Source organism: Amphiprion ocellaris, chromosome 16, assembly GCF_022539595.1.
Source record: "Amphiprion ocellaris isolate individual 3 ecotype Okinawa chromosome 16, ASM2253959v1, whole genome shotgun sequence".
In the NCBI taxonomy this organism is placed as follows: domain Eukaryota; kingdom Metazoa; phylum Chordata; class Actinopteri; family Pomacentridae; genus Amphiprion; species Amphiprion ocellaris.
In genome coordinates this window covers 19,296,312-19,314,956 of record NC_072781.1, presented here as the reverse complement: position 1 = coordinate 19,314,956, position 18,645 = coordinate 19,296,312, and the positions used below count along the sequence as shown (strand labels likewise).

The window sequence follows — 18,645 nt, the reverse complement described above, 5'->3', positions numbered from 1 at the left end:
ATATAGGGTGTCAGTATAACTCAATTGCTGTACAGACTAATATACATATTCCTGGCACCCACACACTCAGAGATTTACACAAAATAATCCAGATTACAGTATTAAGGTTTGGATTTTTTTTTGGCAATTTTAATAACCCTGAAACTAATTAACTATAAACTACAATGAATTATGAACAATGATCATAAAATATAGAATAGTCCTTTTTGCAAATAATGCCTGATATCCCTGGATTTATCAAAAAGGAAACAAGATTCACTAACTTTAAAATTGCAGTGAATTTTCAAATACAGCCAACAAACTGCATCAGATTCCTTTGATTATTTTATGTCATAAGTTACAGCATGGGCTGCACAGTGGTGTAGTGGTTAGCACTTTCGCCTTGCAGCTAGAAGGTCCCTGGTTCGCGTCCCGGCTTTCCCGGGATCTTTCTGCATGGAGTTTGCATGTTCTCCCTGTGCATGTGTGGGTTTTCTCCGGGTACTCCGGCTTCCTCCCACAGTCCAAAAATATGCTGAGGTTCATTGGTCATTCTAAATTGCCTGTAGGTGTGAATGTGAGAGTGCTTGTTTGTCTTTGTATGTAGCCCTACGACAGACTGGCGACCTGTCTAGGGTGTCCCCTGCCTTCGCCCGAGTCAGCCCCCCCCCCCCCCCCCCCCGTGACCCTAATGAGGATTAAGCGGTGTATAGATAATGGATGGATGGAAGTTAGAGCATCACGTCTGTAATAGGAGTGTTGCAATAAGGTTTGGAGGTGATTTAGACAGCATGTCTTTATCTTTACATGAACAAAATTATGTAGGATAGTGTTTGAAAAATGCAGCAATTACTTCAGAAATATAAGTATTTGATTTTGTTGTCAAGACCACTGAAAACACCATTTAAATCACTCTTTGGATTGGTGTCTTGTGAGCTGCGTGTCTTTGGTTTGATGATGCAGTTAAATCTGAGGCCAACATAGATTAATACTGTCTTTTTTCCCAGGGGTTCATGAACATACCATCGGTGCAGAACATACGGGAACTTTACTCTGGCAGTGCTGCCAGATTGGTTAAAAACCCCGTTTGGGAAGGTGTTATTTCTGAATTCGTTATGTTATTGAATTTTAATAATGTATTCAGCATGAATCCTTTGATTTTTTTTTTCTTTTCTATACTCTGCTTATATAAAACTTCTGAATTGAAATCCATGGCCACATATCAGTTAGTTACTGATACCATATGTCAACAAAGGGCTCAAATATACTAAATACATGCTTGGAGAGAGCAAATTAACATTTTAACTAGTGCAGATGGTGCATAGAGTTACCAATGGTTGCTACGGGATATTAATGTGTGTAAGGATGTACATTAATACACTTTTAAGTGTGGAATATGAAAAATAAAATAAAAATGACATACTTCGGTCAACGATTACTTAGAGAGCTGAAACACTGTATGCATATTAAATGTAATTATATCTAGTCAATATATTTAGCAGCTGACAAGGCGCTGGTCAAGAAAGACAACAACAAAAATATGTCAACAGAAAACAGGAATTGTGAACTCAATAAATACAAGCAAACAAAACCTACAGGACAAACAGGCTAACAAGTTGCAAGATCAATTTCTAAGATAAAAGAAACATCCAGCTGCAGCATCCTGCTCCAGCTGCAGATGAAACAGAGTCGTAGTCTATATTTGAGGGAATTAATGCAGTGATCACAATCTTCAAGCCATTTAGACAGAAAAAGGAACAAATGTATTTGTCAAATTTTAGTGCTGACTCAAAGATGACCCCGAATTTGACCCTAAATGTGGATAATTAATCATCAAGATTTATCCTAATTTTTGATTGAGACATAACTGTATTTGCCTTCACTTCACTGTCTGTTGGTGTTGGTCCCACTGTGGCTGTGAAATATCGCGAGACTTACCTGGCAACCCTAGCTAGGCCGCTCACGAGGTTCCTCCTTTCTCAGCCAGCACCGTTGACGCGGTTTAGTGCGTGGTTTGGATGGACTGGTGAAAATCGTCAAAATTTACCCAAGTCAGCACAGTTTGAGTTTCACGAAAACGCCACCAACATGCCGGCGTATTTTCAGCGGCCAGAGAATGCTCTGAAACGAGCGAACGGTGAGTAGAAACGGAGGGTGTTGTTTCGCAGACGTCTCACATTCATGCTAACCAGCTAGCTGACTTCAGCCTCGTCCCTCAGTGCAAGCAGGCTGTAAGCCGGCTAACTGCTAATGCTAGCCGGAATGGCGGGGAAGCCGTATCGCTTTCCTTGAACTGCGTTAGTGTGTAGCTAAGCGGCTTGGCCTTCTTTGTGGCTGTTAGGAAATCAGTGATACGTTTGAAAGAAGGTACTTGTTAGATAGTCGTTAACACCACCGGCAGCGTTTTAATATTACTGAATGAGCCTGGTAGTTTCTGTTATATTACCAGTTCAACATGTTCATACTAATGTCACGTTCACAAAGCAGCAGTGTCGGCCTACCTAAGTCACACAGGTTTAGCTGAGCACACTGTAGAATTTTTTTGTGTGTTGCTGCTAAACATTAGGGGTTCTGTGTGTTTATGGTCGTGGTTTCTGTTTATTTATATCCTAATAACATGTTGACACAGAGTTTCTTGAGGTTGGAAAGAAGCAGCCAGCCTTGGATGTTTTGTACGATGTCATCAAGAGCAAGAAACATCGAACATGGCAGAAGATCCACGAGCCCATCATGCTCAAATACCTGGAGCTCTGTGTGGATCTCCGCAAAAGCCACCTGGCCAAGGAGGGTCTCTACCAGTACAAGAACATCTGCCAGCAGGTCTGTGAGCTAAACTCTGTGATGTTTCCACATATCCGACTGTTGTTTATACTGCAGTCTAAGTGTAATCTATCTTTGCTTTCAGGTGAACATCAAATCTCTGGAGGATGTGGTTAGGGCTTACCTGAAGCTTGCTGAGGAGAAGACTGAGACAGCCAAGGAGGAGTCCCAGCAGATGGTCCTGGACATTGAGGATCTGGACAACATCCAGACCCCAGAAAGGCAAATTACATTTTAACAAATGATTTCAACCATGTTGTAGGGCAGTTTGTAGTTTTATACAAAAGCCAGACTTGACATCTTGCTGTCTTTTAAATTTGAGGGTTTGTTGACCTGGAATTTGTTGTGACTCTAGTGTGCTCCTGAGTGCTGTGAGTGGAGAGGACACTCAGGATCGTACTGATCGCCTGCTGCTCACTCCCTGGGTGAAGTTCCTGTGGGAGTCCTACCGCCAGTGCCTGGACCTGCTGAGAAACAACTCCAAAGTGGAGCGCCTGTACCATGACATTGCCCAGCAAGGTAGTGACACATTGTAAAATAAATGAAGTACTTTGTTGTCTTCATATGATCTGTCATTGTTAGTTAGGATTTTGTCCAGGCCGCATTAAAGGTACTATACCAAAAAAAGGGGTATTTGATTAAGCTTTAGGTAAATACATTTTGCTGCCACAAATGAAATAAATTGTGTGGGTAAACCAAGGTAAATAAGATTTGTAATTTCTTCGGAACAATTATTCTCAATGTTAAAGAAGTCTTTAGCCTGAGATAAAATTTTAGTAGTTAGCAATTTATTCAAAGTAACATCTGGACATGTTCCCTGCAGCCTTCAAGTTCTGCCTGCAGTATACGCGTAAAGCAGAATTTCGCAAGCTGTGTGACAACCTGCGCATGCATCTGGGTCAGATCCAGCGCCACCACAACCAGAGCACTGCCATCAATCTGAACAACCCTGAAAGCCAGTCCATGCACCTGGAGACACGTCTGGTGCAGCTGGACAGCGCCATAAGCATGGAGCTCTGGCAGGTTTGTAAACCGATTGCTAGAATACTTCATTTATAAAACATATTTTCCCGTAGTCATGAGTGAATTGAAAAGATGCAATGGTAATATTTACTGTATTTGTGTAAACTTGTACAAAAACAAAACACCTGTATAGTCCTTTAATGTCCTTCCAGTTTCCTTCATAGTAATTATGTATGTGATACATTAAAGGGGATATTATTGGTACTGATACAGTTTTTCTTTTTTTACAGGAAGCTTTTAAGGCTGTTGAGGACATCCATGGCCTGTTTGCTCTTTCCAAAAAGCCTCCCAAACCCCAGCTGATGGCCAACTACTACAACAAGGTTTCTACTGTGTTCTGGAAATCTGGAAATGCTCTCTTCCACGCCTGTACTCTCCACCGGCTCTATCACCTGTCCAGGGAGATGCGTAAGAATCTGACCCAGGATGAGATGCAGAGGTGTGTTGTTCGTATATAAATGATGTGAAGTTTTTCCTTGGTAGTAGACAAATAGTTAATAACACTTACTTTTGATCTTCAGGATGTCCACTAGAGTCCTGCTGGCCACGCTGTCTATTCCCATCACCCCTGAGCGCACTGACATAGCTCGACTGCTGGACATGGATGGCATCATTGTGGAGAAACACCGCAGGCTGGCCACCCTCCTGGGCCTGCAGTCTCCACCAACTCGCCAGAGTCTCATCAATGACATGGTACATTATGAGAACAAAAGAGGAGACTTGCTTTATGTTATGCCCATGAATTCTTCTTTTGCAATGAGTACAAAAAATTTTCTCAAAGTACATTGGTTAAGACTCCTAAGAAATAATTACATGTGAATGACTGTTTTAATGTTTGTGTTTTAGGTGAGATTTAACTTGCTGCAGTATGTAGTACCTGAAGTGAAGGAACTTTACAACTGGCTGGAGGTAGACTTTCATCCTCTGAAGCTGAGCGGAAGAGTGACCAAGGTAAAACATCCAGCACCATTTGACAGCAGATAGTTTAATAATAAGGAACATACACCATTTTTGTTGCAATTTACAGAATATCCATTTTGTTGTCAAAGCTACTTATTTGTTGTACTAATTTATAGTAACAAACATATTCTCCACGTAGGTGTTGAACTGGGTGAGAGACCAGGCTGAGAAGGAGGCAGATCTGCAACAGTATGTTCCACATCTGCAGAGTAATACCATCCTAAGACTCTTACAACAGGTAAACCTCTTCTTCTTGTCACTCTTCCTTAAATAACTATTCCCCTGTAATAGTTGCAATATCTCTTGTTTTTCCTGCCTCCATTATTTTAGGTTGCACAGATCTACCAAAGCATTGAGTTCAGCCGTCTGGCCTCTTTGGTTCCATTTGTGGACGCCTTCCAGCTGGAGCGCTCCATCGTGGATGCTGCACGGCACTGTGATCTGCAGGTAAGATTAAAATCAGTAGATGCAATTGGGACACACTGACACTAATGATTGGTTAACAAAAGTGATGAGGTACGCATTGTTACCTTTGGTTTTGTTTTGCCTTGTAGGTTCGAATAGACCACACCTCTCGAACTCTGAGCTTTGGTTCTGACCTGAACTACTCAACGAAGGAGGATGCTCCTGTTGGTCCTTTCCTGCAGAACATGCCATCAGAGCAAATAAGAAACCAGCTGACTGCCATGTCTGCTTCTTTGGCTAAAGCCATCCAAATCATCAAGCCTGCCTCTATCCTGGTGAGTTCATCCTCTTACTGAAACTCAGAACCCAGAGCAAGCTGATGAACTTAAGCTTTTCACATACTAACATACAATACTAACAGGCATATGCACACATCTTAATGTAGTATTAACCCTGCTGTTGTCCTGGGGTCATTCTGACACCAAATAAAATCTTTTGGCGTTATATACTTTTATGCAAACAAGGTCCATTTGGCCTTAAATTCCAAAATGAAGGGAAACACTTGAGGTAATGGGTTGGACTGAAGTAAGACTAAAGGTGTAACACAAATTTGATTGACAATTTATACTACTGTACATGCTTTAAATAACAGTCAAACCAGGCGGGGCCATTTTTGACCCTAGAAGGCAAAAAATGTATGGCAACTGGGAGGACATTACAAGGGTTAAATCTTGTTCCTGTGTGGTCTCTTGTCTGCTTTTATTTTTCAATACTAAATTGCACTTGGGTGTTTTTGCCCTTTCTCAGCAAGAGCGTGATGAACAAAACCAGCAAGCCATCGCTGCCTATCTGAAAAATGCCCGCAAGGATCACCAGCGCATCCTTGCTCGTAGACAGACCATTGAAGAGCGTAAGGAGCGCCTGGAGAGCCTGAACATTCAGCGTGAGAAGGAGGAGCTAGAACAGAGAGAAGCTGAGATGCAGAAGGTTCGAAAGGCTGAGGAGGAGCGTCTGCGACAAGAGGCCAAAGAGAGGGAGAAGGAGCGCATCATGCAGGAGCATGAGCAGATCAAGAAGAAGACAGTCCGTGAACGCCTGGAGCAGATCAAGAAGACTGAACTTGGTGCAAAGGCCTTCAAGGATATTGACATTGAGGTAAATTGTTGCTCAAAAAAAAAACTTGATTGACTCCTTATAGAATGCATTTATTCAGGCAACACTAACAAGTTTGCTTTTTACAGGACCTGGAGGAACTGGATCCCGACTTCATCATGGCTAAACAGGTGGAGCAGCTGGAGAAAGAGAAGAAGGAACTTCAGGAGCGTCTGAAGAACCAGGAGAAGAAGGTAAATGAGAGAAATGTGTTAAATTATCAGTAGTCGAGATGGGGATTGAGCACAAATTTTTATTTGTCTCCAGATTGACTACTTCGAGAGGGCAAAACGTCTTGAAGAGATTCCACTTATCAAAAAAGCTTATGAGGAGCAGCGTATCAAGGACATGGAACTATGGGAGCTCCAAGAGGAGGAGAGGGTATGTGAACAAGTTGAAAAGTTTAGCTCAAAGAATTTTAATACACCAAACACAGTATCTGGAATATAAGAATTTGCTTTTATCTTGTAGATTAGCAACATGAAAGTTGAACGGGAGAAGGCTCTCGAGCACAAAAAGCGCATGTCCAGGATGATGGAGGATAAAGAAAACTTCCTGTCAAAAATAACCGCTGCCCGTAGCTTCATTTATGAGGTAAGATAGTTTAATCCATCCCAGTAGCTTCAGCTGACAACCTGTATGATTGAAACGGTGGTTTCAGAATCACTTTTCTGACTTCCAAGGAAAAACTGAAAGCATTCCAAGAGCGCTTGGTCGAGGAGAGGAAGAAGCGTTTGGAAGAAAGGAAGCGGCAGCGCAAAGAGGACAGGCGTAATGCTTACTACCGCCAGAAGGAGGAGGAGGCACAGCGCATTCATGAGGAGCAACTAAAGAAAGGTACTTTTCAAAAAACATGTCATCCAACTGCTCCAGTTAAAATGACGACAGGATTTCATATGCATTTGAAAACTGGCAGGAGATAGCAGTAGTAAATAAAATGTTGTTTTTAAGGAACTTAAGTACTTTTTTTTGAGGAACTTAAGTATTTCTGTGTTAATAAATGTCACCTAGCACTTTCCATTTGGCAGAACGAGCTCCTGTGGTAAACGAAATATGGCAAGAGTCATGAAAGGGTTCAGGAAATGTGTTCTACTTTAATCATTGGTACCGTTTTCTGATTATGGTAGCTGCTTAAAGTGTGCCACACACTTTTTTCTATCAGAGTATAATTCAGTATCTTTCCTACTTTTTGGTACAGAGCGAGAAGAGCGCGAACGCCTGGAACAAGAACAGCGAGAGGAGGAGGAGAGGGAGTACCAGGAGCGTCTACGCAAGCTTGAAGAGCAGGAGAGGAAGCAGCGTGCTCGTCAGCAGGAGATCGAGGAGCGAGAACGCCGTCGTGAGGAGGAGAGAAGGGGCCCACCAGAGGAGAGAGCCAAGGTACAAATAAAATTGTCTAGGTTTTAACTCATAGTCAGAGCCAACACACTCTACATTGAGTCAACCAATCAGCTGAAGTTGTATAAAGTACGTATGAGGATCTGACATGATTTTCCATGAATTATTGTGCTAAATTAGATTTTTCATTTTTACCACTTAGCCGTAATGGAGGAGAACTCATATATGTTGTCACATAAGTTCACACACTGAGTTTAAACGCCCTCATGCTTGTCTATTATCTCAATTGCATTTACGTTAAAGTGTCTTATTGTGTAGGGACAAACTTATAGGGTGGGATCAGGGAATGATTACACTGTAATGACACAATGTGTTTTAAACAATATGTTTTGCTTTTTAGCAGGACTGGGGTGAGAAGGAAGAGGGAGGAGGAGGAGGAGGATGGAGGAGACGCACAGAGGGAGGCGATTCAGAGTGGCGTCGTTCTGTCCCTGACAGGTGAGTGCTGGTACTTCCTTTTGTCTTGTTAACTGCATTCAGCTGTGAGTGGCTGCTACAACAACACCTGTCTTCTCCGTAGGGACTGGAGACAGGAGGGCCGAGACGAAGACAAAGAGGACAAAGAGGGGCCCTTCAGACGAGGAGAGGGTCCTCGCAGAGATGATAGAGGACCTCGTCGAGGCTTTGATGACGATCGAGGCCCACGTCGTGGTGGTGATGATGACCGTCCTCCACGCAGAGGAATGGACGATGATCGTCCTCTACGCAGAGGCTTTGACGATGACCGTGGTCCAAGGAGGGGTGGAGATGATGACCGTCCCATGAGACGTGGCTTCGATGATGACCGTGGTCCAAGACGTGGCTTTGACGATGACAGAGGTCCTCGTAGAGGCATGGATGACTCCAGGGGTCCCAGGCGTGGGGCTGATGATGACTGGGGTCCCAGAAGAGGAGGAGATGATGACAGAGGTGGAAGGAGAGGCATGGATGATGGACCACGTCATGGTGGTGATGATGCTAAACCCTGGAAGCCCTTGGGCAGACCTGGTAAGTCTGTGGCCTTTCAGCTGTTTGCAATAGACATGTATGTGGAGAATGGTTTATTTAAGAAACAGATAGCAGCTCTGTGTTTCAATGTAAAATCTAACCAGCTAATATGTGAATGGTTCTGTTATAGGTGGCTGGCGTGAGCGGGAGAAAGCCAGAGAGGAGAGCTGGGGACCTCCTCGTGGTGGAGATGACGAAGGTGAAGGAGAGGAAAGATCCAGCGACCGCTACAGAGACCGTCGTCCACAGAGGTAGACGACAGATAGACGATAGAGCTTTCAAGAGTGCTGGTTTATTTTACTAATACCTTTTAGTGAGTTGTCAGTGTTTCATAAATCTGTATCGCTGTGTATTCACAGAGATGAGGGTGGCTGGAGAAGAGGAGGCACCGATGAAGGAAGCGGCTGGAGGGACTCTCGCAGAGACGACACTGACCGTGATGATCGGCGTGACCGTGATGATCGCCGTAGTGACCGACGTGATAGAGACCGCCGGGATGATCGTGAAAGCAGAGGTCCACCCAGAGATCATGACGATGGTAAGCGGAGTGGGATTCATACATATTGTTAGTTTAGTTAATCCTCAGATCAGTAATGGTGGGATTTAACCGTAGACTAACTTCTAGTCCTTTTTGGCCAGTTAACCATACAAAATTGTATACATTACTTTAAAACTGGTGTAAACAAGACAACTATGTGGGGGTGTTTAATTTAGCCAGCAGATGTCACTGTTCAGCTACTTCTAGTAAAGGTTTCCTTTAAAGACAACTACTAGTCCACATACATGCACAGACTTCTGAGCTGTCACTATTCTTGTCCAGTCAACATGTTCTTGCTTGGCTATGTCATATTCAACATTTATGTTTCCCCAGGTGGCTCTTGGCGTCGTGCAGGTGATGATAAGCGCGAGGAGCGAGATAGGGAACGGCCCAGAGAGAGAGACAGAGATCGGGAGCGCGATGGTGAGGGAGAGAAGGGTTGGCGCTCCGACAAAGAAAACCCTCGTCGCACCAAGAACGAGACAGACGATGATGGCTGGACCACTGTCCGCCGCTGAGCATCCACTCCAGTTAATGATAATGGATTGAGAATAAAATAATTCAGTACCCCATCAGCCAGTTGGCCACAATATTGAATTAATGGCTGTAAGCTTCTGATACTTGTGTGTTATTCCTCTGAATTCAATATTCGTAGACTAGTTTTCCTGCAAATTAATTTTGTTTTATCTTTATTTTGAACTCCTGCAGTTCCTCATCACCTAAAGCACCATCATTGAATGACCACAATGCACTGCATACAAACAATTCTGAGCATGACTACCCCCAGTGGTTAGGAGTGTTTTTAACCTCATGTGACAAAGTGAAACTGACTAAACTCAAAACAAATGTACCTGTTCCAACGCTCAATGCAAACTCAGTGTATCACCAACTGCCTCTTTTAAATAATTATACTTTCCATAGATGTTATATTACAGCACAAATCTACAACTACTCTTGTAACAGTGAAAAGAAATCTGTCATCTGCCTCAATGATTTCTGCTCTTCATCAAATATAAGATGCTTCTTAACCTCTAAGAACTAGTGGAAATTATAATTTGATGTGCATGCTTAGAGTATTAAAATGGTCTCGCTTGATATCCAGTGTGTGCTTCTATCTTGCTGCAATCGACGGTATCAAACCAGGTTGCATGTGTACAGATAAAGCCTTTATTAATAAAGATGTTTGCTCACCAGGGCTTTGTTAATTTTATCTTAAATGAACATCATTAAAAACTCATTAAGAACAGCTTATTCTGCTAACATCTATGTATAAGCAACACTGAAAATGAACACATTTTATTAGAAAAGAAGGAAAATGCCTGTTTATAAATACACTTTAGTATTAAGTTGAGCTGGAGGCCTGTCAAGTCTAGGTGTGTAGAGAGCAACTAGACAACTTTTATGTCTTACGGTTTTTCCATTAAAAGCAACAATTAAGCGCATACCAGCTTTTTCTGCCAGAGATATTACAGATGCAACTGCTCAGTTTTCTGTCAAAGTAACAGATTCACTGTACATGCAACATGTTTAACGTCCACCAAAGACATTGTAGGAGCCAGGAAAAACACTAAAATATGTTATTTTTAAGACATAAGACATTTCCAACATCACTGAAAGACAACTCTGAATGTGCTACACGTTTCCACATCATACTTGGAGCAACACTAGCTTCCAAACTAGTTATGATGAATCTGAAAACAGCCTTCCTGTGTCAAACAAACTCTACATCATCATGCACGGTGAAGCTAAAATATCCAGTGACCAAAACACATTATTATTATTAGGATTCTGACTTTATATGCGCTGGCCTGGCAGCAGGACAGGACCACAGTAAATCTAACCGTTGTTGTGGTCCAGGATGTGAGCTGTAGTTCTGCCACCAGTAGAGGTCAGTGAAGCACCATGAAGCGGGCAGACAGGCTCCATGTGAGCGCAGCAGGAGTGTGTTGGTTCATGATGAGCAGTTAACTGAGTGCATAAAACTCAGGGACACATAAACACGCAGGCGATGCTCACAATGGAGGCGAATTATAAAACCAGTGATGAGCTGCTGGAGCTGTAAAATTAGAAAAACATCCAAGCATGCTGCTGAACTTCCTGTCTCATTACAACAAATTACTTTTGAATTTGGCCTCTGTGGGCCGCTTTATGAGCAACGATAGTCCATAATAATAATAATAATAATAATAATAATAATAATAATAATAATAATAATAATAATAATAATAATAATAATAATAATAATGTGTCTCACAGTTGAGACATTGACATTAGGAGATACAACGCGTTTATTTGAACTTACAATAAAAACATCCAACCGAGATTCTTCAATGTGTTGAAAACAACAGGATGTGATCTGGATTTTTAATATTTCCATTATACATAATATACATGCGTGTACACATCTGCCGGTGTTCTGGCAGCTTTTCAATGATTGTTTTAATGTTTAAATTGCATTTGATTAAATAGAGATCCTTAACTTACCCGCACAAATAATAAGCAATATAGCCCAAAGGCCTAGAAGTTATCGACAATAATAATAATAATAATAATAATAATAATAATAATAATAATAATAATAATAATAATAATACAATGTAATTGTTTTTCTGGGAATTCAGGGCCATTTTTAAAAAAGTCATAATCGCCTTATAGTTCCATTAAACGACCAAACAAAACAAAAAAAAAGAAATAAAAATGATTCATAGAAATATACAAACACAACTATCTGTAGATAATTTTCAAGTTTGAGAGCTGCTTCAATTAATGTCTGCTGCCTGTGCGCTCTGAGTGTGTGTTGTGTTGCTGAAGGCCCTCGGTGCGCCACGACTGCAGCTCTGCGTCGCTGCCCTCAGCCACTGATCCAGCCTGCAGCCGCACAGGTACACGGCTACACCTCACACCTGAGCATTCACACCTTCTACCGGAACACAGCGGCTCATCAGTGCGACGCTCTTATTGAATGTTGGCTGTCAGTCTCCCCCGTCGCGTCCCGCACACTTGACAAGAAAAAAATAGCTCTAAAATCTAAGCTACAGCCTCTCCGCTCCTCCAAGACATCTCATCCAGAAGGAATAAAAGAGAGTCTTCAATTTAGAACTTATCCTAATAGAATCTCAAGGAAAAAATGAAAACAAGCAGGAACCAAACGGGAATAAATTTCTCTACAAACATCCAGTGAGAAAAACCCAAAAGAGAACAGAGAAACAAATGAAGTCCGACTGACTGATGGCGCAATGAAGTTGCTGCTTCTAAATATCATCCACGCACACAGCCTCCAAAATAGACTTTAATAGAGCTGATTTGATGTTTGCGCAACATTGTTGTGCGTAATTACAAATAATCACTTGCCAACACACACTCTAAAAAATCAGTTTGAACCTGTCACAGGCCTTAAATGCAAATAAGCAGACTACCTAGAGCTTTTCTACTGCTTCGGATGAATGTGTTAAATGTCCCGGAGATATGTGCGCGTTGGTGTGTGTAAGCGCGCGCGTATTTGTGTGTGCGCGCATGCACGCGGGGGCTCCTCTCTGGACGAATCCGTTCCGTGTTGCGCGTTCGAGTCCGCCTCTCCGCGCCCCTGCTTCCCATTGACGCACTTTTTAAGCGTCTTCCCTTCTCCACCTTAAGGCGAGCAGCAGCGGCAGCGACCAATCACCATGCCATTACAGCCTTCAGAGGAAGCTGTTTATGGGGCTGCAGAGCTAATTAGGCTCATGAACTAACAAATCTGCCTGCACGAACCCGGCGAGGAAAACGATCACATCCATGGATTAGTCTGGGAGTAGCCGAGCACTTTTTATTTTGGCTTTCTCGACACTGCCGCCTTTTCCCAACTTATTTACTGCGCAGAAACTTTCCCCCTTTCTTGGGTGTGGAGTATTTTTTAAGCAAGAGCGCCTACGACAACTTTAACTTAAACTGGGGAATCTGGACTATCAGACCATGTTTCAACCTACACCCAAGAGGTGTTTCACTATAGAGTCTTTAGTGGCGAAGGATAATCCGGTACCGGCGTCCCGCTCCGAGGAGCCCATCAGGCCAGCGGCTCTCAGCTATGCAAACTCCGGCCAGATGAACCCATTTCTGAACGGCTTTCACTCCGGCGGCAGGGGCGTCTACTCTAACCCGGACTTGGTGTTCGCCGAGGCGGTCTCTCATCCGCCAAACTCCGCCGTCCCGGTGCACCCGGTGGCCCCGCCGCACGCTCTGGCCCCTCACCCGCTTTCATCCTCACACAGTCCGCATCCGCTTTTCGCCAGCCAGCAAAGGGACCCTTCAACTTTCTACCCCTGGTTATTACACAGATATAGGTACTTGGGACACAGATTTCAAGGTAAGTTATCGAAGTGTTTCGTTTGGCTCAGTTTTACGCACGAAACGCGCCGAGTTGCTGTGGTGTGATTTTTTTTCTCTCTCCATCAGTGCAGACAGCAGGATGTAGATGGAATCAAAAATATGCGAAGTAGAACAGTTTTAAAGCTCATCGCCTTAAAGGGCAAAACAGACGCTTATTTAAAGAGTTATTCTGCTCTATAAACGGCGTTGTAGTGATTTTTTTTTCTTTTATTTTAGAGGAAAGAAAAACAATCCCGAGAACAGAAATAATTGTTGCTTGGTTTCTGAAGCCGCCTGCTGCTTGGCGTGTCTGATGAAGGGGTAAAAAAAAGACCACTAGAAATTCTGACATATTTGTACACTGTTAGTCTGCAGGTCATATTTAGCACATGATCTATATTCACGACTAAAAACCAAACAATGCATCTAGCTGCTCTGCGGGTTGGACTTATTTTACATTCTAACTACAAAGATCTAAACATTTTTGTATTTAAAGAAAAAATACATTTTGGATGGTTATTTAATTCTGCTGTTGGTCATTTTTTAAGGCCTAGGTGTGGTAAATTTGGATTAAATTTCAATTTTATTAACTGAGATGTTTAAATCGTTTATTTTTTTGCCTTAGTTGCTCGTTTTATGGCATTTGTACTTGTGATTATTCGTTTTTTCTAAGAAATGAAAGCCAGTGTTGTTATATTTTAAAGCAATTTAATGTTAATTAATTTTTGAAGTGCTTCTTGACTGCTGTTTATTTAGTTTTTGTCCACAAAGGCAGGTTTTGAGCTAATTTAATTAAGCCCAGGATTATACCTCGCTTTGTTTTGCTTCCTTCTTCGCTTCATGCGGAGGGTTTGACAAATATTAGCTGAAGAAAGTCGAAAATAAGCAAGAATTTAAAATGCACACGTTTTCGATAAATGATCTTCTTTTATTCAGTGGTGTGCAGCTTCACCGCAGACATTATTATGATTCCATATTTCCAGTGTTGCCTTCAGGAGACTATTGTTTCAGGGCTAGCTGTGCTCAGGCCTGCTGTTTGTTATGGAAATGTTAATATCCATTATAAAATAGAGATTTTAAAAAAGGCATTAAGGATTCACGTCTTCTGCTCGTTCCCAGGTAATGAAACGAGTCCAGAGAGCTTCCTTTTGCACAACGCGCTGGCCAGAAAGCCCAAAAGAATCCGGACAGCTTTTTCACCTTCGCAGCTCCTGCGGCTCGAACACGCGTTTGAGAAAAACCATTACGTGGTAGGAGCAGAAAGAAAACAGCTCGCCCACAGCCTTAGCCTCACAGAAACTCAGGTAAGAAAAGATGAATTTTACTCAACATTTAAGCTCACATTTTGTCTCTTTATTTCACCTGGACACGGCAACGATGCGCTTGCTTTTGGGTTTATATTTATGCTGCTTCTCAGTGTGTTGTGCGACGTTCTGGCTACAAAAACACACCTGCTTGGACTTCCTAGTGTGTAATTTGTTATCATAAAAATATATTCCTCACATCATGTATATAAAATGGACTATATGTGGCTTTTTTGACGTTGCACCGTGCGTAATGAAGACCTTTATAACCAGGCGGCTGTCAAACCACTGCACATTTACGCACGAAACTGAAGAAGAGTAAAATCATTTGGAAAACAATCATTTGAAATAATCAGCCACCAAATTGTTTCTACAAATCGGAGTCCATAAATGCATGTCAATCGAAGATAGAGGCTTTTCTGCTGGACCAAATCCACCGTCATTGTATGGGCCTAACCTCATTTTAGGAGGGGTTGAATTACTTTGTTTTGGGAGGAGAATGTTGCCTTTCAAAATGGAGGGCAAATTAACCAGTTAACCATTTTATGGGATAGACGATACAAAGAGCCGGGCGGGTTCAGTGAATTCTCCCTGCCATATTTAAGATGCTGTTTGAGCCCATCAGCCGCTGTCTTTTGTCCGCTGTGTCTCCTTTGGACGGCGGGGCCTTTGGAGGAGCTGCAGGGAGAAATGAACCATCACCTACTTCAATTAGCCCACTGAAGGCTTATTAAGTGCACCTCAGTTGCCATTTAAGAGCTAAAAGGGCTGCAGAGTAACAAAGCAGGAGAAGATAATTTATCGATTTAGATGTTGTTAATTCACCATGGGGCGGTCCGATTATTACAAATCGATTTAGAGGAGTGTGTGTGAAAATATATGTTAAACAATCCACACAGAGGCCGTGGCTTTAATGCTTTAAACGCTCACATGCTGACAGAAATATTGTGGAAATATGTTCTGACCTAGTTTAGAGGAGGCGTTTAATTTTCCCCAGACATCAGATGTTTATGAGCCCATTTAAAAAATATTTTACATTATCGCAGCTCCTTGTCTTTACTTCATTTCCATTTTTATTGTAAAGTTTAATGTTGCATGTATTGTTTATAACTGGAACTGTTGTATTATTAAAGTTTTCGAGGGTGAAAACGCATTTTCTTGGAGTGAATTAATATTATTAATTTGAGTAACTATTCTTATGTTAACATTTGAGCCTCTGTAGTGTTAAATTCACGCTGTCTTGAAATTACAATTGATCTTTCTTAATTGTGACTGTTGTTTTCTCGAATGCAAGTCAGTTTAGCTTTGTATTTCCACTGCACCGCACTGCCTGCCTGTGTTCAGCCCTGCTATTCTCCTTTTACGCGTGGTTTTACGCACTGACCAATAGCGCTTTATCTTGTGATACTGATACGGGTTTCCCCCCTCGTTTCTTTCTCTCTCTTTTTTTGTGCCTCTTCAGGTAAAAGTGTGGTTTCAGAACCGAAGGACGAAGTTCAAGCGACAGAAGTTGGAGGAGGAGGGCTCGGAGTCTCAGCAGAAGAAGAAAGGATCGCATCACATAAACCGGTGGAGACTGGCGACAAAACAGGCGAGCCCAGAGGAAATTGATGTCACTTCGGACGATTAAGAGAAAGACTATTTAGGCGTCTGAATGAAGGAGGACATGGATAAAGGATGCCGTGTAGAGACAGTGAGAGGGTACAAAGCCAATGTCACATTTCAGATCTCCGGAGATCGGCAGCTGAGGGTGAGAGAAACCCGACTGGCACTGCTGTCACCATGCGGGTCTGTCAGTCCAAATGACCCAGGAAAATATGACTGACAGCGTCTCAGTCCACCTACCTGAACCCTTCCACGCACCAACCACCACCACTACAATCCCCTATCTACCACCACATAATTCTATTTTTCTCCAATTCACATTGGACGTTTGCACTTCAGAAGTTTTTTTTTTTTTCAAAACAAATTATTTTATTTTTTCAAACGTTTCCACTCAAGATACCAAAACACCAAACTGCTTTTTTTTGTAAAACTTGAATTGCATGATATAGTTTTTCCTGGTAGTTGTTTTTAATTTGACACGTTTTATCAAACCAAGAAGAAGAAAAAAAGAATCAATTTTGTTTTTAACTCTATTTTCAAACTGAGAGATGTCGTGCTTCTTCCTTTTTACAAAGTGTGCAGTCTTTAATTAATGATTCTCGTGTAAAAGTGATTGTGAAAACATATGAAGTAGCGGTGCTGCGTTATAGTGTTTTTTTTAAAAGAAAAGAGAACAAAAAGTGGATTTTCGATGAAAAAAAACTTTCTAAAAAGTGAATCAGACCACAGATAAAGTACTTAAAGGGAAGGTATCAGGACATTCCTTTAACCTAAAGCTTTACCAATGTGTCGCTGTGGCCCCATGCAGCCTTCTGTCAGGACTTGACCCTCCAGAGAAAGTTGCTATGAAGGACTAAATCCAAGAATTGACAGAAAAAAAAACTCCAAGCACTGAGCGTATTCCATGTACAGAAATGCTAAAAGTTAATGTTTCTGTTAAACCCTCTTTTACAGAATGTAAATAATTTTGTGTTTGTGTTAAGTTTGCTACAATTTTAACACAAAGTATACTTCCAAGAAGTATGTAATTGTCAATATTTTGTCAATAAAGTTTTATCAATATGTTGCGCGCAGTAAAAGTATAGGCTTTTGATTACACAGAGCAGCTGAATGGAGGCCTCTGACAAAATGATCTGTATTTTGCGCAGAATAATTTGGATTCAGGGCGCAGAGTGAGGGTTTGCTGATGTGGCGTCAGGACACCAGAGTTTGGGGCTGATTTAAAAACATGAAGAGAAAAATGCTGCAGCTTGTAATTTGTTGTCCTCCGCTCTTGCATTTGTTTCTGACACAGACTGCAATGGCTTTATTTTTTTCAGGGGCTTGCAGCGTCTGCTCCAGCTCCAGCTACAAAGAGTCCCTACAAGCTTTTGTGAAAGTGCAAATCAGTTTGGGCAATTATCATGCGAGTAATATGAGGGGGAAAGGGGATGCATTGCCCAGTGGTCCACTTTAATCTCTTAATCCACGGATCCAAGGGGGCTTGGTTGGACATAATTTAGTACAATCTGACTACCCCTCACGACGCGATAAGGGAAGGTTGCAATGTGCCACAAAATGGGATCTTTGTTTAAAATCTTGTCTTATAGGCTCCATCATGCTGCAAGCTGCTACTTTGGACTGAACGGGAACATTACAGGACTCTTTAGGAGCCTGTGGGCTCAACTCAGAAGATGTTATTTACAGCAGGAAATTATTCCCTATTTACGCACAAACAAAACAATAAACACAGCAGCTCAGTTTAAAAAAAATCTGACACATTTAAACTGGATTATGATTTTTTTTCTTGTGAATGCAACCGAACTGCAGGGATTTTTTTGGTGCGAGGTGCATGTGTTTGTTTAATTGTTTCATAAAGTAAAAAGAGCTGTTTTGTGGTGGAGGTTGGGGGGCATGGCATATAGGGAATTCTTAATCGGTCCATAGATTATAACAGCAATAAAAATCTATAGAGAATACCATTAGCTTTGGGGGGAAAAAAAACCCTAAAAGCTTTATTACAAACCCAGCTTTGAAATAGGGGGGATTAGAGGATTGAAAGGGTCCCACAATAGTTAGAAGAAAAGGTTTCATGCTAATGAGGTTAATGCCCTTTGTATCTCCGGACTCCACAACTTCATTACTCCTATCTCG

At 41.9% G+C, this 18,645-nt stretch overlaps 2 protein-coding genes across 3 annotated transcripts; both read left to right on the top strand.

The window, feature by feature from the left end:
• Positions 1-1,947: 1,947 nt before the first annotated feature.
• On the top strand, positions 1,948-10,357 carry eif3s10 (eukaryotic translation initiation factor 3, subunit 10 (theta)). 2 transcript variants are annotated; one of them, XM_023277080.3, is made up of 22 exons: positions 1,948-2,116; positions 2,609-2,799; positions 2,885-3,021; positions 3,155-3,318; positions 3,623-3,822; positions 4,053-4,261; positions 4,344-4,515; positions 4,669-4,773; positions 4,922-5,020; positions 5,113-5,229; positions 5,337-5,522; positions 5,995-6,342; positions 6,429-6,533; positions 6,607-6,720; positions 6,811-6,933; positions 7,023-7,176; positions 7,538-7,719; positions 8,081-8,175; positions 8,258-8,724; positions 8,855-8,975; positions 9,084-9,262; positions 9,596-10,357. In XM_023277080.3, the coding sequence occupies exons 1-22, from the start codon at positions 2,068-2,070 to the stop codon at positions 9,778-9,780; spliced, it is 3,702 nt and encodes a 1,233-aa protein (XP_023132848.1). In that variant the 5' UTR covers positions 1,948-2,067; the 3' UTR covers positions 9,781-10,357. The 2 variants fall into 2 exon arrangements, with proteins under 2 accessions (XP_023132848.1, XP_023132847.1); XM_023277079.3 differs by having other exon boundaries at positions 8,078-8,175.
• Positions 10,358-12,882: 2,525 nt separating this feature from the next.
• Positions 12,883-17,574, top strand: emx2 (empty spiracles homeobox 2). The gene is made up of 3 exons (XM_023277123.3): positions 12,883-13,601; positions 14,723-14,907; positions 16,370-17,574. The coding sequence occupies exons 1-3, from the start codon at positions 13,211-13,213 to the stop codon at positions 16,535-16,537; spliced, it is 744 nt and encodes a 247-aa protein (XP_023132891.2). The 5' UTR covers positions 12,883-13,210; the 3' UTR covers positions 16,538-17,574.
• Positions 17,575-18,645: the final 1,071 nt, after the last annotated feature.

What these genes read in the sequence shown, in the direction of transcription:
- eif3s10 (XM_023277079.3), top strand. Translation starts at nt 2,068, where the DNA reads ATGCCGGCGTATTTTCAGCGGCCAGAGAATGCTCTGAAACGAGCGAAC. An exon ending in AGAGTCTCATCAATGACATG is followed by an intron (nt 4,516 to 4,668) that starts GTACATTATGAG and finishes TTTGTGTTTTAG; the next exon opens with GTGAGATTTAACTTGCTGCA. An exon ending in TGAAGAACCAGGAGAAGAAG is followed by an intron (nt 6,534 to 6,606) that starts GTAAATGAGAGA and finishes ATTTGTCTCCAG; the next exon opens with ATTGACTACTTCGAGAGGGC.
- emx2 (XM_023277123.3), top strand. Translation starts at nt 13,211, where the DNA reads ATGTTTCAACCTACACCCAAGAGGTGTTTCACTATAGAGTCTTTAGTG. An exon ending in CTTGGGACACAGATTTCAAG is followed by an intron (nt 13,602 to 14,722) that starts GTAAGTTATCGA and finishes GCTCGTTCCCAG; the next exon opens with GTAATGAAACGAGTCCAGAG. An exon ending in TTAGCCTCACAGAAACTCAG is followed by an intron (nt 14,908 to 16,369) that starts GTAAGAAAAGAT and finishes GTGCCTCTTCAG; the next exon opens with GTAAAAGTGTGGTTTCAGAA.